General features: G+C 34.4%; 1 protein-coding gene and 1 long non-coding RNA gene across 5 annotated transcripts in view; one reads left to right on the plus strand and one right to left on the minus strand.

The window, feature by feature from the left end:
• The window catches only part of LOC105662100 (uncharacterized), a 66,891-nt gene that overhangs the window by 16,827 nt on the left and 33,380 nt on the right, over positions 1–16,684 (minus strand). The gene's annotated exons all lie outside the window — the stretch shown is intronic.
• LOC100880900 (protein gooseberry) overlaps positions 1–16,684 on the plus strand; it is a 51,157-nt gene that overhangs the window by 5,855 nt on the left and 28,618 nt on the right. The window contains exon 1 of one of the 3 annotated variants that reach the window (XM_076535054.1): positions 1,808–2,229. The exons of the other annotated variants lie outside the window; for them this stretch is intronic. Coding sequence (XP_076391169.1) covers positions 2,175–2,229 — 55 coding nt within the window. The 5' untranslated portion in view covers positions 1,808–2,174. Of the gene's footprint in view, positions 1–1,807; positions 2,230–16,684 lie in introns of those variants that run through there. 3 annotated transcript variants of the gene reach the window in all.

Here is a 16,684-nt window from a genome sequence, read left to right on the forward strand (position 1 = left end):
CTTGATGTTCATGCGAAGATAATGGTAATGTTCAAATAACACCAATGTTAACTTGATGTTCATATTAAGATAACGTTAATACTGACTTCATATTGATGTTAAAATTGTCTGCAAATTAATCTGATGTTCATATTAAAATGATGTTAACATTAACTTGATGTTCAAATTGAGATAGTCCCCACGTGTTAACATGATATTAATGTTAACTTAATGTTCATATGAAGATGATGATAATGTTCAGATGACGTTAATGTTAACTTGATCTTCATGTTCAAAAGATATTAATACTAACTTAATATTGATGTTGCAATTTTGTTCAAATTAATCTGATATTCATGTCAAAATGATGTTAACATTAATTTAATGTTCACATGAAAATGTCAGTAATGTTCGGATAATTTTAATGTTAACCTGATGTCTATATAGAGATAGTGATCACGTATCAGATGATATTAACGTTAACTTGATGTTCATATGAAGATGATGATAATATTCAGACGATGACAATGTTCAGAGGACGTTAATGTTAACTTGATTTTCATATTAAAATGATGTTAATACTAACTTCATATTGATGTTGCAATTTTGTTCAAATTAATCTGATATTCATGACAAAATGATGTTAACATTAACTTGATGTTCACACGAAAATGATAGCAATGTTCAGATAATTTTAATGTTAATCTGATGTTCATATTGAGATAATAGTCACGTGGTCAGAGGTTGTTAATATTAACTTGATGTGCATATTAAAATAATATCAATATTAACTTGCTGTTCACACGAAAATTACGATCACGTTCAAATGATATTCATGTCAACTCGAATCTCAGATGAAGACAATAATCATATCTTCAGATAATATTAACGTTAACTTGATGTTCATATGAAGATCATGATAATGTTCAGGTAATTTTAATGTTAACTTGATGTTCATATTGAGATAATAGTCACGTGGTCAGAGGATATTAATATTAACTTGATGTGCATATTAAAATAATATCAATATTAACTTGCTGTTCACACAAAAATTACGATCATCTTCAAATGATATTCATGTTAACTTGATGTTCATATCAAGATCATGATAATGTTCAGATGACGTTAATGTTAACTTGATGTTCATATTGAGATAATAGTCACGTGGTCAGAGGTTGTTAATATTAACTTAATGTGCATATTAAAATAATATCAATATTAACTTGCTGTTCACACAAAAATTACGATCATCTTCAAATGATATTCATGTTAACTCGAATCTCAGATGAAGACAATAACCATATCTTCAGATAATATTAACGTTAACTTGACGTTCATAAGAAGCTCGCAATGTTCAAACAATATTAACATTAACTTGTCGTTCACATTGCATTAAGTTAACGTTCAAGCTAAGAAGCTCATATTGAAACAATGTTCATATCAAATTTCCGTTAACAAGATGTACCTCATTTAAAATAAACACAAATCATATAATTACTATGAAACTCAAAATTCCAAACTGAAAACCTCCCAAGATACTTTTCTAAATAAAAAAAGAACGCATCCGCAAAATTCGAGCATGACCCATGCATCCGCGACGTGCCCTCGCATCCTAGTGCAAGGGTTAATGAATGTCCGCCAAGAAATAGACGATCGGTCCGAGGTATGCAGCTACCGGTCCGGCGGCGAAACATGAAAAGAATCGCATGCGAAGCAGTAGAGGGCCGTGCTCGCCTTGGAGAGGAGAAGGTCGGGCGGAGTCATGGCAAAGACCACCTCCACATCCTGGGGGTCACCTTCGAGGTGACCAATGCATCGCACGAGCAGAGCCATCGTGGTGACTCCTGGACCCAGATGTTCCCTCCTCGACAGGCCCCGTAACGAAGGCGGAGCCTGTCTTTTTGCCTCGGCTTACCTGGCTTCGCTTTCTTTTCCTTTCTTTAACTTGCCGCCAGCCTTCGCCCGAATCGCCGGTCAAACAGTTCGAGCCGAGACCCCGAAGCAAACAGGTCTCACGATCGTTTTTCACTGGCATCCGGGTGTAAGGCCGTTTCCGTCGTTCAAACGTCGCGGCGCAATCCGCTTCGGGGATTACTCGAGTTTCGTACGCGAGCTTCGGTGTGATCAGTGACTTCGGATACTCTGATCGGTTAGAGATATTCTTGGTGCGTGCTACAACTGGACAGATCGGCTAGATGGCAGTCAGCACACTGAACATGGCACCGTACTTCACTGGATACCCTTTTCAAGGTACGTCTTGTAATTGCATATCTAAGTTTAGGCTGAGATCTTAGAACTGTTCTGGTTAATTTGTGAAATGTTCGATTATGGTCATGGTTCATAATTTGACTGCGACTGTGTTATAGTTCTGGTTATAATTTGTAAAATGTTTGATTGTGGTCCTTCATGGTTTGTGGTCATTCATGATTTCACTGTGAACCTTCAAAATTTGATAAACGTTCTGATTGTGAAGGTTCATGATTTGACCGTGAACCTTCTATTATAGTTCTGGTCATAATTTGTAAAATGTTTGATTGCGGTCCTTCATGGTTTGTGGTCATTCATGATTTCACTGTGAACCTTCAAAATTTGATAAACGTTCTGATTGCGAAGGTTCATGATTTGACCGTGAACCTTCTATTATAGTTCTGGTCATAATTTGTAAAATGTTTGATTGTGGTCCTTCATGGTTTGTGGTCATTCATGATTTCACTGTGAATCTTCAAAATTTGATAAACGTTCTGATTGTGAAGGTTCATGATTTGACCGTGAACCTTCTATTATAGTTCTGGTCATAATTTGTAAAATGTTTGATTGTGGTCCTTCATGGTTTGTGGTCATTCATGATTTCACTGTGAACCTTCAAAATTTGATAAACGTTCTGATTGTGAAGGTTCATGATTTGACCGTGAACCTTCTATTATAGTTCTGGTCATAATTTGTAAAATGTTTGATTGTGTTCGTTCATGGTTTGTGGTCATTCATGATTTCACTGTGAACCTTCAAAATTTGATAAAAATTTTGATTGTGAACGTTTATTATTTGGCTGTAAACCTTCTATTCTAGTTCTGATCATAGTTTGTACAAAGTTTAAAATTTGATTGTGGTTGTTCATGGTTTCATTGTGACCGTTCATGAATTGACTTGTGAAGGTTCAAAATTTTCATTGTGGTCGTTCATGGTTTCATTATGGTGATTCATGAGTTGATTGTGAACATTCAAAATTTGATAAACTGATTTGCGATCAGTTTGCAGTTCATTTGATTCCAAACGTATGATTTGATGGTAAATGTTTATTTGTATTTGGAGTTTGAGATATGAAGCATTTAATGCAGATGTGGATTGGTAAGGATGGTAGAGGATGAAGTAGAAGTTGAAATGAACTTACTCCTATTATTTAGGGAGAAATTAATGCAGTCTTAGGTAGCTCACACATGTGAATATGTGGTGTTATCTCATATGAAGCATTTAATGCAGATGTGGATTGGTAAGGATGGTAGAGGATGAAGTAGAAGTTGAAATGAACTTACTCCTATTATTTAGGGAGAAATTAATGCAGTCTTAGGTAGCTCACACATGTGAGTATGTGGTGTTATCTCATATGAAGCATTTAATGCAGATGTGGATTGGTAAGGATGGTAGAGGATAAAGTAGAAGTTGAAATGAACTTACTCCTATTATTTAGGGAGAAATTAATGCAGTCTTAGGTAGCTCACACATGTGAATATGTGGAGTTATCTCATGAAGAGATAATACCAAATGAAGCTTGAGTTTGAATGTGCTGTAGGTGAAATTAGATGATTGAGTAGAAGAAATTGAGGTCAACTTAGTATTAGTGTTAGTATTATTTAGGAAGAAATGGAGTTAGATTTGAGTACATGTACCACTCATGTGAATGTGTGGATGAAGAGTTATATAAGAAGATAAAAATGAAGATTAAGCTTGTATTTTAATATGATGTGAAACAAGATAACTGAGATAGTAGATGATAAAGTAGAAATTAAAATGAACTTGCTCCTAGTAATTTTTTAGGGAGAAATTAATAAGGTTAGACTTATATGTACTCTTCACATGAGGAGATGCAGCAGAAGGAAGATTAAGCTTGTATTTAAATATGATGTGAAACAAGATGACTGAGATAGTAGATGATAAAGTAGAAATTAAAATGAACTTGCTTCTAGTAATTTTTTAGGGAGAAATTAATGGAGTTACATGTTCCACTCATGAGCCACTCTCATGAGTGTCCAAAGAGTAGTCTCATGAAGAGATAAAGCAGTATGCTTTAAGCTTGCATTTGTATTTAAGCTAAATTAAGTTTGCATTTGAATACGATGTAAAAGAAGATAATTAACGCAGTAATAATATAGAAAAAAAATTCCTCGTTTCTAGTGTTATTTAGGGAGAAATTAATGAAACTACTCTTATGTATTATGAAGAAATAAAACAAAATGAACATCCAATTTTTGAAATTCTAAAATTTGTGTTGTTAAAATAGAATTTGATTCAAGGTAATTTCAATCAATTTAATTTGTATTTGGTTATTTGTGTCAGTGAATTAAAATTAAAATTATGCTTGCAACCATAACTCTACGCTGTGGGGCTTATGGCGACGGACCACTGACTGCAATTTAAGTTTAATTTTGCGTCGCTCACATTCTACAAATATTATAATATTACTTTTAAGTATATTTAACCTTTTTGTTTAAAAATTGCTTAACTAATTGCTTAAAATATTAAATATGCTTTGTAGCTTTTGGTGATTATGATTGAAAATTAATTTCATTATATATTTCAGCTAGAAGTTAATATTTTGATTATCTGAAAACTCATACTTCATTTTTTATTTGACAATTTTTAAATTCACGTTTGATTTTTTTATTTCATAATTTGAAAATTCATTTCTGATATGTTAGTTGAATACTAAAAAAATTCATGTTACATTTTTTATTTGATTCTCTCAAAATTCATGTTTAATTATTGGAAACTTCATGTTTTCTTTTTTATTTATGTATAAAGGTGGTTAGAATTTTTAAAAATAATTTACTTTTGTTTAAATGCGTTTGTACTACAATGCAGTCCTTTTTTATATCTGATTTAAATAATTAACTTAACGACAAGTTTTACAATTGTTAATGCTTGTGTATTAAATTAATATAATTAATCAACCTTAACATAATTATTATTATTAGTACAATAATAATTATTCTTATTGTTGTATTATTTTTAACTCTATTATTATTATTATTATTCATTCATTATTATCAGTATAATAATTATTATTATTATTCATGAATTGTTATTAATTTTTAATATTATATTTTAATATTATTATATTAATTTTTAATATTATGTATTAACATTACTATTATCATTTTTCTTTTATTATTACTATAAAAACAATTATTAATTATTATTATATTATTATTAATATAATTATATTAACTTTATGCTAACATTAAATGAATACAACCAACCTTGCTAAAATAATTCATACTTTTTGTTCCCCTTTAAATTATCTAATATCTCACAAAAAACTTTTTTTAGATCGTTTATTGTTTGCTTAATGTTCAGAAGCGTTTCAACAATTACGAAACAATGTAACCGTACGAAATCGCGTGAAATCTCAGATAAAAACTTGCAAAGTACACACAGAGATTCCAAAGTGACGTGTTAAATAATTTCGCGTTACTTAAGTTCAAACTGAAATCACTGCGACTTCGAAAAAAGAATCGTGAGAGGGTGATTAAGAATGATTTTCTGTGGAGAAATGGTATAGCAAAAAATTATTCTGCGGATAAAAAAACGTAATGTTTTAAAATCGTGTACGAAATGTTGTGCAAATGCGTATATGCTCTTTTGGATTCCATAATAATGACGATAACGCATGTTTGAATTTATAAAATAATTTATAGTAATTCTACTTTTTTATTTATTATTTTTACTTGCAAATGATAATGCAATAGAAATTGGTTATTTGCAAATGAAATTTTTTTAAATTTTATTAAATTTCATTAGATTTCACAATCTTTATCAAATTTCTTTAAACTTTATTAAATTTCACTAAATTACAATTAAATTTCTTTAGGTTTCATTAAATATCATAAAATCTCATTTGACTTAATTTCATTCAAACTTCTTGAGCAAATTTGTCTGAATACAAACTAGAATACTGATTACTTCAATTACTAAATTCTTGTAATTTAAAAAAAAACGATGAATTGTATAAGAAATAAATAACGTCGGAAATTACAAGTTATCCCAAGTTGCTCGTAAATCAATCGAACCAGAATAGAAACGGTATCAGAAGATGAATCGCGAGATGAAGCGAAAAAAGTAATAACTCACTTTTCATGCATCTATATTGAAACTTGATATATCTTTTATATTTTGAGTATATTTGATTTATTTGAATAAAACTGGCTGAAAAAATTGTTGGGTATAATTTACGAGAAATATCGTGCATACATTAATAACCGAAGAAGGAATAAATAAAAATAAATCACCGAATTTCGTAATGTATCAATGATAAAAAGTTACAGAATTATTTTCATAATGAAACATTGACAAAAAAATGTGTCACCTTTTTCGGAGATAGCAGGTAATATAATTCGTATCAATTAGGTTACTACATGTCAGATGATCGATTTCGAAACATATGAAAACCAGGACAATTTAATGATACGAAAGTAACATAACGCAGAACTTGTAACACTCAATTTTTACCGGAGGAACTTTCTAACTGTATAATAAATTATTATTTCACTTAGTTCAACTATCTTCTTGATAATGAGATTAAAACCAAGTATTCGGTCAACGATTTTGTGTATTTTTATTCCTATATTATTTTAATAGCACCAGTACTATATTATTTTCTAGCGTTTCGAGTCTTTCGCTACTAAGAAAACTTTCAAACAATAAATCACGCCGATCAGCAGAGACCGCGCGACAAATGAACTTCGCTTCACAAAATTTCGAATAACACTAAAGAAGACTTAATGCGTCAACCTCGGACGAAATACGAACTAGATTTTTTATTTTTTCTTTACCGCTAATTCCCTGCAAAACACTCCCGTGAAAAACACCGCATCGGGCAGTTGAGCTTGAGAAGGTTAAAGTTGTGCGGGCCTCGTGGCAGTTGCTCGCAGTTTCGAATTGGCTCCACGGTGAGGCACCGGCATAATTCACTGATTCGTCAGTGACATTACTGTCGCTAGTTCGATGGTTCACTGATTTAGCAGTCGAAAGCACAGAAAACTAGTTGAAAATTCACCGAGCGAATCAATGAAAGCACCGATTCAGACTCGGAGGGAACGCGTATAACTCGGCTTTATTTTCAGGTGTACACGAAAATACTGTTGTTATGACAAAAATTTACGAAGCAAATATGAAACATGTGCGCAATAGTCAATCGTACGTAATCGTGCGCAGTAATTACATTCTGTTTTAATGTATTCTTTGCATGAATTTTACTGCGGACGTATAATGTTTCCTCATCGACTGTGCACGAGTTTAATCTTCATCATCGATAAATTTTTTAAGTAGATAAAGACTAAAAATCTTATAGTAACACTGATAAGGATGTATCAGTCACCTACTATTTACTAAACATTTTATGACTGCGTTAACATAAATTCAAAAATAATGTGGCTTAGTAGTTTCGAGGATCACTTCATTCTATCCTAATTAATATTTCCAAAGTTTTCAATTATATCACCATTGTTTTAACATTAAGAGTTAATTTTTTAACCATTAAGAGAAGCAAATCTATAGACCTTGATAATCTATTTAACAGGAAAACCGTATAATTTCCATATTCGAACACTATCATCCATTCAAAATGACTCAGCACTCACAAGTATTAAGAACCATCTACATTCTAAAATTCTGGAATAACTAATTCTTCAGCCGCAAAGAATGCCTCCGCTGCTCTAAATCACTATAATTTTCGCGTTCGAATGCAGCGACGAGGGTTTGCGTAACACGAGGACGAAACACGGTCGAAGAGGGTCATCCAAGACGAAGCGGAGAAAAGAAGGCGACGCTCTTAACAGGCGGAGAATAATTCACTCGAAGCGCATCGTAAAACCATTAACATCGGTTGTAAAAGTTCCTTCAGCTCTTTGTAAAAGGAGACCAGTAGGAGCCGAAACGTTGCTGCGCGGAACGATGATGTTGATCCCCGTTGTTTGACAATCCTTTTTCTTCTCTTCTTTCCTCCTCTTCTTCTTGACTCGGATTCAGTTAAGTTTCGCTCGAACAAACAACCACTGTCTTTTTGTTGAATCTTATTTATTACATTCTTCTTCCGTTCGATACGGTTTTGAGTGTTATTGTTTTTACGGTGGACTTTGGAATATGGGAAGCAGCATGAGGGTACTGAGGATATGGGATAGTGGGGATGTGGAGATATCGGAGATATGGATACTGGAGATATGGGGATATTAAGGATATGAGGATGTGGGGATATTAAAGATGTGGAGATGTGGGATGTGAGGATGTGGGGATGTGGGGGTATTGGAGATATAGGGATATGTGGATATTAAAGATATGGAGGTGTGGGATGTGGGGATGTGAGATGTAGGGATGTAGGGATGTGGAGATGTGGAGACGTAGGGATATGGGGACGTAGGGATGTGGGGACGTAGGGATGTGGGGACGTAGGGATGTGGGGACGTAGGGATGTGGGGACGTAGGGATGTGGGGACGTAGGGATGTGAGGATGTGAGATGTAGGATATGAGGATATGGGTATATTGGAGATATGTGGATATTAAGGATATAAGGATATAAGGATATGGGGATATTAAAGATGTGAAGATGTGGGATGTGGGATGTGAGGATGTGGGATGTGGGGATGTGGGACGTATGGATGTGGGAATGTGGGATGTATGGATGTGGGGATGTGGCGATGTGAGGATATAGGTATATTAAAGATGTGGAGATGTGGGATGTAGAGATATGAGTATATGGGGATGTGAGAATGTGGGACGTGGGATACGGAATGTGAGGATATCAAATTTGCAAGTAGGGAATATAAGAATATTGGAACGTAGAGTCATCAAACATAGTCACTAGAGCACAAAAGAATTGCATTATAGCAACATTAAGACACAACTATACTACAATATATATCATACATTACAACATCACATCCCAATATAATAAGATACAGTGATATTACTTTATACACCGGAACAGATTACAATCACACAGAAACGACATTAGGACACATATTGAGATATCAAGCGAGATCCGCGATACGGAGATATTAGGTTGTAAGCACGCATCGAAGCAGAGTCGAAGATTCAGAACCGTTTCTTCGCCACGGTCGGAGAGGAAGAAGTCTTGGTGGCGAGGCAGGCCACTCTCGTGGGCGTCGGAACGTGAAAGAGTTAAAGTACGTAGTCAGAGCCGTGGGTACCTAATGTCTGATATCGGATAGGCCCCGGGCGACGGCACGTTGATTGAAGCCTTCGCAGCTTGGAACTCACACCGAACGTTAAGTACATGCATCCCCTTCGTACATGCGGATACTCCCACTCAGGTACGCGACCACCTCTTCCTTCTTCGCCGTTTCCCCGTGGCTTTTCATCGAGGCTCGAAGGGACCTATCCTTCGGATCATTGTTTCGGTCATTGGTTATTTATTGCGGAATGAGGCTTCTGGGATCTGCATTTATTTGCGGTTCGCGACTTTTCGTTTGAAATTTTCAGGGTGGACAGCGTACATTTGCTGTATAGTTTTAGACGGCAATGCGACAGGAACCTGTTGACGTCCACTAGTTATTTAGGGAGTTTATGATGATATAGGGAGTTTATGATGATTCGTTCTAATGATGATTGATATGAAAGTGCGTAAAAGGTGATTGGGTTAGTTCATATATGAGAAATAGAAATTTTCTAAATTACATTTCTAATTTTCGAGATTCTTGGACCACATTTCTACGTCCCTAGATCTGCAGATTTCTAAGTTCTTATATCCCTAGATTTTTAGACTCTTAAATCCCTATTTCTATAGATTTGTAGAATCGTATCTCCAGAAACCTTATATTTCTAGATCCCTAGATTAATAGATTTCTACTAAATTTCTTAACGACATGTTACATAAATCCCTATATCCCTAGATTTCTAAATCTCCAAATTCTCAGATTTTTAAATTTATTAACGTAATGTTACATAAATCCCTATATCCCTATATCCCTAAATCCCTAGATTTCTAGATCCCTAGATCTCCAGATTTCTAGATTCCTAAATCCCTACATTTCTACATGCCTAAATCCCTAGATCCTTAGATCTCTAAATCCCTATGGTCCTAGATCCCCAAATCCCCAAATCCCTAGATCCCTAGATCCCTAGATCTCGAAATCCCTAGATTCCTAAGTCTCTAGATTTCTAAGTCTCTAGATCCCTAAATTCCTAAATTCCTAAATTCCTAAATTCCTAAATTCCTAAATTCCTAAATTCCTAAATACCTAAATTCCCCAAATCCCTAAATCCCTAGATCTCTAGATTCCTAGATACCTAGATTTCTAAATCCCTAGGTTCCTAGATCCCAAAATCCTTAAATTCCCAAATCCCAAAATTCCCAAAATCCCCAAAATTCCCGAAATTTCCAAAATCCTTAAAATCCCTAAATTCCCAAAATCCTAAATCCCTAAATCCCCAAAATCCTAAATCCCTAAATCCCTAAATCCCCAAAATCTTAAATCCCTAAATCCCCAAAATCCTAAATCCCCAAAATCCTAAATCCCTAAATCCCCAGAATCCCTAAATCCCCAGAATCCCTAAATCCCCAAAATCCCTAAATCAATGATAATTATAAATGAATAGTAAGAACTATATAAATTTATTATGAATATCAAAATGTCGTAAATTTCATCAGATTTTTCTATTGAATTTCATTCGATACTAACTGGAAATATATCACGCGAACACTATAATTATTGAATTAAATGTATCAAGATGTTATGCATATTAAGTATCATAAATGGTGTCACATTTTTATCTGGAACTGTTTCCGGTAACACGGAGTAACAAACATATCAGGCGAAGCTCGGTGTATTAGCATGTTATGAATATTAAGTACCGTAAATGACATTAGCATTTTTGTTTGAAGACTCAGATAATATTATGCGGAAAGATCATTAAAACAAATTATCGTATAAATCCACAAGAAGGAATATTTCACAGGGTACAAAAGCATTAAGTTAATAAAATATTATAGCATATTTCATAAATATTGTGCTCGTGATTGACGCTTCATGAGTTTTAAATTATCAAAATTTACATGAATTTAGGAGGAATTTGATTTTATGAGTTAGTGGATTTAATTCGCAAGCTCAGTTTATAAATAACTTGATTTTACTTGCCATATTTAATTTTCAAAAATGATTGGTTTTAACAAGTAATTTAACTTGCAATTTAACTACATAAATAATTTGAATTAGCGAGTAATTTACTTTTAGAAACAGTTTATTTTGTACAAGTAAATTAATTTACCTTACAATTTAATTTTTAAAAATGTTCACTTTGTAGAATATAATTGCATAACTAATTTTGCAAGTAATTGAAAACCTGCAACATAATTTCACATCATTTACCTTGCAATTTAATTTTACAAAAAACTATAACTCGCAACGTAATTTGAAAAATAATAAAATTTCACAAGTAATTTAAGCATAAGAACAATTTAAATTGCACAAACAATTTAATGTAACAAAAAGTTGCAACACCCATTAAAATAAATGTAACATCAGAATTTGCATACAATTACCATTATCTGCATAATACATACTCCGATAATAATCTTATCGCAATCCTTTGATAACAATTTTGTAGCAGAAATACATTCCGTTTAATAGAGGTTTAGATACTAATTACAGCTAATGTTGGTTAAATAACAGCTGACGAAAACGGCTACCCTGCACGACACCGGCCCGAGGGTAAATTTTAATCATGCGAGTTGCGTCGAGCGAATTCAAATCGGGGAAGCGTCTATCGCTTCGTATCGGCACGATCATGGATATTAACGTGATCGCCCACAATCAATTACCTGTTATCAATAATTCATGCTGAAAATTATTTTCTCGATCATTTCGTACAAATCGACCACCCTTTTATCTCCGCTACAGGGTGGTCTACCATCTTCGATAAGTCGAAAACTCTTCGCCCATCAAAATTAATATTCTTAACGTTTCTTTTTCAAACATTCTGTGTCTGTTCGTGTTCTCAAATGTCTATAATCAATGTTTCGCTTCTGTTCAAGCAGTTTCTAATCACAGACATTGCGGAATGCTAGGAGAGACGATAGTGGAATATTGAAATAGTAGAAATAGGTTGGAACGTTGTTGAATTACTCATTGCTTTAATTTTAGAATTAGGAAACTTGTGTGGAATGCATATGAAATGTATGAAAGAATGATTTAAAATTTATTTGAAATTTATCTAAAACTTATCTGAAATTTACCTGAAATTTATCTAAACTGTATCTGAAAATTATCCAAACTGTATTTGAAAATTGTCTAAAATGTGTCTGAAAATTACCTAAAATGTATCTGAAAATGATCTAAAATGTATTTGAAAAATTATCTAAAATGTATCTGAAAATTATCTTAAATTTATCTGGAAATTATCTGAAATTTATCTAAAAATTATCTGAAAATTATCTGAAAATCATCTGAAATTTATCTAAAAATTATCTGAAATGTATCTGAAATTTATCTGGAAATTATCTAAAAATTGTCTAAAATGTATCCGAAAATTATCTAAAAATGATCTGAAATGTATCTGAAAATTATCTAGATATTATCTAAAGTTACTCTTGAAATCTATCTACCTGAAATTCATTTCAGATTTATCTCAAATTTCCTTCACATATATTTTAACCTAGATAAAATTTCACTTACATTTTTTAAATAAATTTTGAACGAACGAATATTTGTTTTATGAAACTAATTCTTTTTTCAATAAAGTTTGAAAGAGCATTTAACACCGCAAAGAATTAATACGTTGTTTAACGGCAACAGAATCGATAACACCTCTCTCATTAATCATACGTACGTTTGAATGGCTACACAAAAGAAAACGGAAACACGTAACGTAACACGAGGTGTGTAATTAAATTCGGTGACGCGTGAAAACGTGATCGCTCCGAGAAGACGATTTAATATTTCGATCTCTAAATCTTCTAAACTGTACCGTTTATCTGATCTTTTAACGCGCGATTAATCCTCTGCGATCTCCACAAAACATTTATAAATGCTTTCATTAGGCTAAATTGATGGGATTTAAGAATGGAATGATTCCTTAAAGAAATAAATAATTAATAAAATAAATGTGTAATAATAGCAGATATTTTATTTGAATACAAATAAATTATTACAGGAACAAACAGTTGTTAAAGAAAGTAAAAATGACAATAAAAAGGGTGGAAATTTATGAATTTATGAATTCGTTTATTTAAGAATTTTTGTAATTAGCAATTATTTCTTCGCAAAGTACATTTTAGAATATAGAGATTTGCGATTTATTATAACAATTATTGTTCAAATATTCAGTAACTTCAAAGTTAAAGAATTACCAACTTGAAAATTTTGAGCCGTGAGAATTTGTATTTTAAGATATCGAATAAGTTGAAAACGGTAGAAGCTTGAGAATTGACAAATTTACAAGTTTGAAATTTCTCGCATTCGGGGATAATGATTCTTCTCCTTCCACGCCTTTTATAACCCCAAGGATCCAAGAATTCGATTCACCGGTCAAAGTGAAGCCATTCGATTCGTCCTGGTCGAAACTCGTTTCATAACGGGGCATAGGGATTCGGCTGCGTAGAATTTCCGCGTATATTATCGCGAACATACATTTGGATGCAACTTGTACTTCCTTCGTACAAAAATACATGTGTACATTTCAAAATTTCCAAATTCTAAATTTGTATTTTTTTAAATTTTCCGAATCACTGAATCTTGAATTCCTCAGATTTCGAAATCCCTAGATCTGAAAATCCCTAGATCTCGAAATTCCTAGATATAAAAATACCTAGACCTCAAAATCCCTAGATCTCGAAATTCCCAGGTATAAAAATGCCTAAGCTTAATATTCTTGAATTCTTAAATTTCTAGATATGGAGATCCCCAGATTTGAATTCCCTAGTTTCCTCTAGTTCCTGAAATCTCTTAAATCTTTATATCTCTAAATCTCCAATTTTCTGGATCCCTAAATCCTCAAATACCTATGTCCTAAAATTACTAGACCTCCTATTGCATAAATCCCTAAATACCTAAGTCCCCAAATTTCTAGATCTGCAAATACCTAAACCCCCAAATTCCTAAATCCCTAAATTTCTAGATCTCCAAATACTTAAAGTGTCAAATTTCTAAATTCCCTTATCTCTAAATGAGAACCCCATAAGTCCCCAAATTCCTACATCTTCAAATACCTAAACCTTAATCACTAAACTCCCATATCCCTAAAATAAGAATCCCACAAGTCCCCAGACTTCTACATCTCCAAATACCTAAACCTTAATCACTAAACTCTCATATCCCCAAAATAAGAATCCCACAAGTCCCCAAATCCCAACATTCCCAAATACCTAAACCTCAATCACTAAACTCCCATATCCCCAAAATTAGAATCCCACAAGTCCCTAAATCTCTACATCCCCAAATACCTAAACCTCAATCACTAAACTCCCATATCCCCAAAATAAGAATCCAAGTCTCAAATGTCGCCTCCCAACCGAAATCCTCAAAAAACCTTAAAATATCAATGAACAAGACATCTCGAAATTTTGTACAAGTTAGATTTGCCCTGTATGTACGCTTGGCAAATGGGGGCCACCCGAGGGCCCCGTGTTTCTGGGGCCCGCTCGCGCCTACCGTGATCGAGAGAGGCAACGAACGAAGGTATAAAGACGAAGAAAGCTCGAGGAGAGATCGGGTCTGCGGCGGCGGTCGGCGCCTTTTGATCTTGCCTGTAATCCCGTCGGGCCCCGCGGCCCAACTGACGTCACTCGAGGTGTCCGAGGGCCCCGCGACGATCCCCGCCATGGACCCTACGGTGTGTGGGTTACACGCGTTCGCGAGGATATGTCCTTATGGGCCCACCGGCTCCCACGGGGTGGGGGATGGAAATCTCGAAGGCTTGATGAATGACGAAACGGGACTCTCGCTTTGGCGGCACCAGAAACGGCCCGCGATACCGCGCACCACCGAGACCTGTCGTTCGCTGAATTATGCCGCGGTAATTAGCGGAAGTTTCCGTGGCAGGTGTTACGAAGGACTACGCGTAACGACAGGCCCATTACTTCGTCGCGATGATTATCAATTTTTAGCGAGTCGTTAGCCGGGTACCTCGCTGCGTGTCCGTTTTTCATTATCGGCCCGGGAAGATAGATTTCACCGGGCCCATTCGTGTCTGTTATGACCACGAGTTGCCTTATGCGTGGTTCTTGTCTTTTAGGAGGGGACTTGTGGACGAATGTTTAATTAGAAATTGAACTGACCAGTGCGTGTATACATCTCAAGACTTTTATGGAGGAATTGGGACTTGCAGATGCATGGTTGGTCAGAAGTTAAATTGACTGCAAGTTGGTCATTTACCTGTACACGTTTCTGGTCTTTTGTGGAGAAATGGGGACTTGTAGACATATTTCTGATCAGAAGTTGAACTGATCACGAGTTGGTCATTTGCGTATACACATCTCAAGACTTTTATGGAGGAAGTGGGACTTGCAGATGCATGGTTGGTCAGAAGTTAAATTGAGTGCAAGTTGGTCATTTACCTGTACACATTTCTGGTCTTTTATGGAGGAATGGGGACTTGTAGACATATTTCTGATCAGAAGTTGAACTGACCACGAGTCAGTCATTTGCGTATACACATCTCAAGACTTTTATGGAGGAATGGGGACTTGTAGACATATGTCTGATCAGAAATTCAACTGATCACAAGTTGGTCACTTGCATATCCACATTTCTAGTCTTGTATGAAGGAACGGGGACTTATATACATATGTCTGATCAGAAGTTGAACTAAACTCGATTTGGTCACTTGCCTATCCACATTTCTAGTCTTGTATGAAGGAATGGGGACTTACAGACATATGTCTGATCAGAAATTCAACTGATCACAAGTTGGTCACTTGCATATCCACATTTCTAGTCTTGTATGAAGGAATGGGGACTTCTATAAGTCCCCATATGTCTATACATATGTCTGATCAGAAGTTGAACTAACCACGACTCAATTATTTCTACAAGTCTCTTTTCTTTTATGAAGGACTTGAAACTTACAGTTGCAATACTTGTTCAGTTGTACTGCATCAGATGAAGTCTGAGAAAATGTGACTGCAACTGAGATATACCTTGATGGAGAAGATTCGTGGTTAATGACTGCTTATGATAGTCATGTGAATTAGGTTCTATGTAGATATACAATAGATATTCTTCGTGTGATGTGAGATTATTGTGTGTATTCCTTGACGAAGGTTTTTAGTGACCATAAATGACTGTTTATGGAAGTTGATGTGAATGAGGTTGTTAAGTATGTGGATAAGATTGAATATGCAACAGGTATTCTTCTTTGGATGATACAAGATCATTGTAGATATTCCTTGATGAAGAAGGTGCTTGGTAAATAATTGCTTAAGACAGTCATGTATGTGGATTAGGTTGAATCTGGATATGCAATGAGTATTCTTCTTTG

Source organism: Megachile rotundata, chromosome 8, assembly GCF_050947335.1.
Source record: "Megachile rotundata isolate GNS110a chromosome 8, iyMegRotu1, whole genome shotgun sequence".
Taxonomy (NCBI): Eukaryota; Metazoa; Arthropoda; class Insecta; order Hymenoptera; family Megachilidae; genus Megachile; species Megachile rotundata.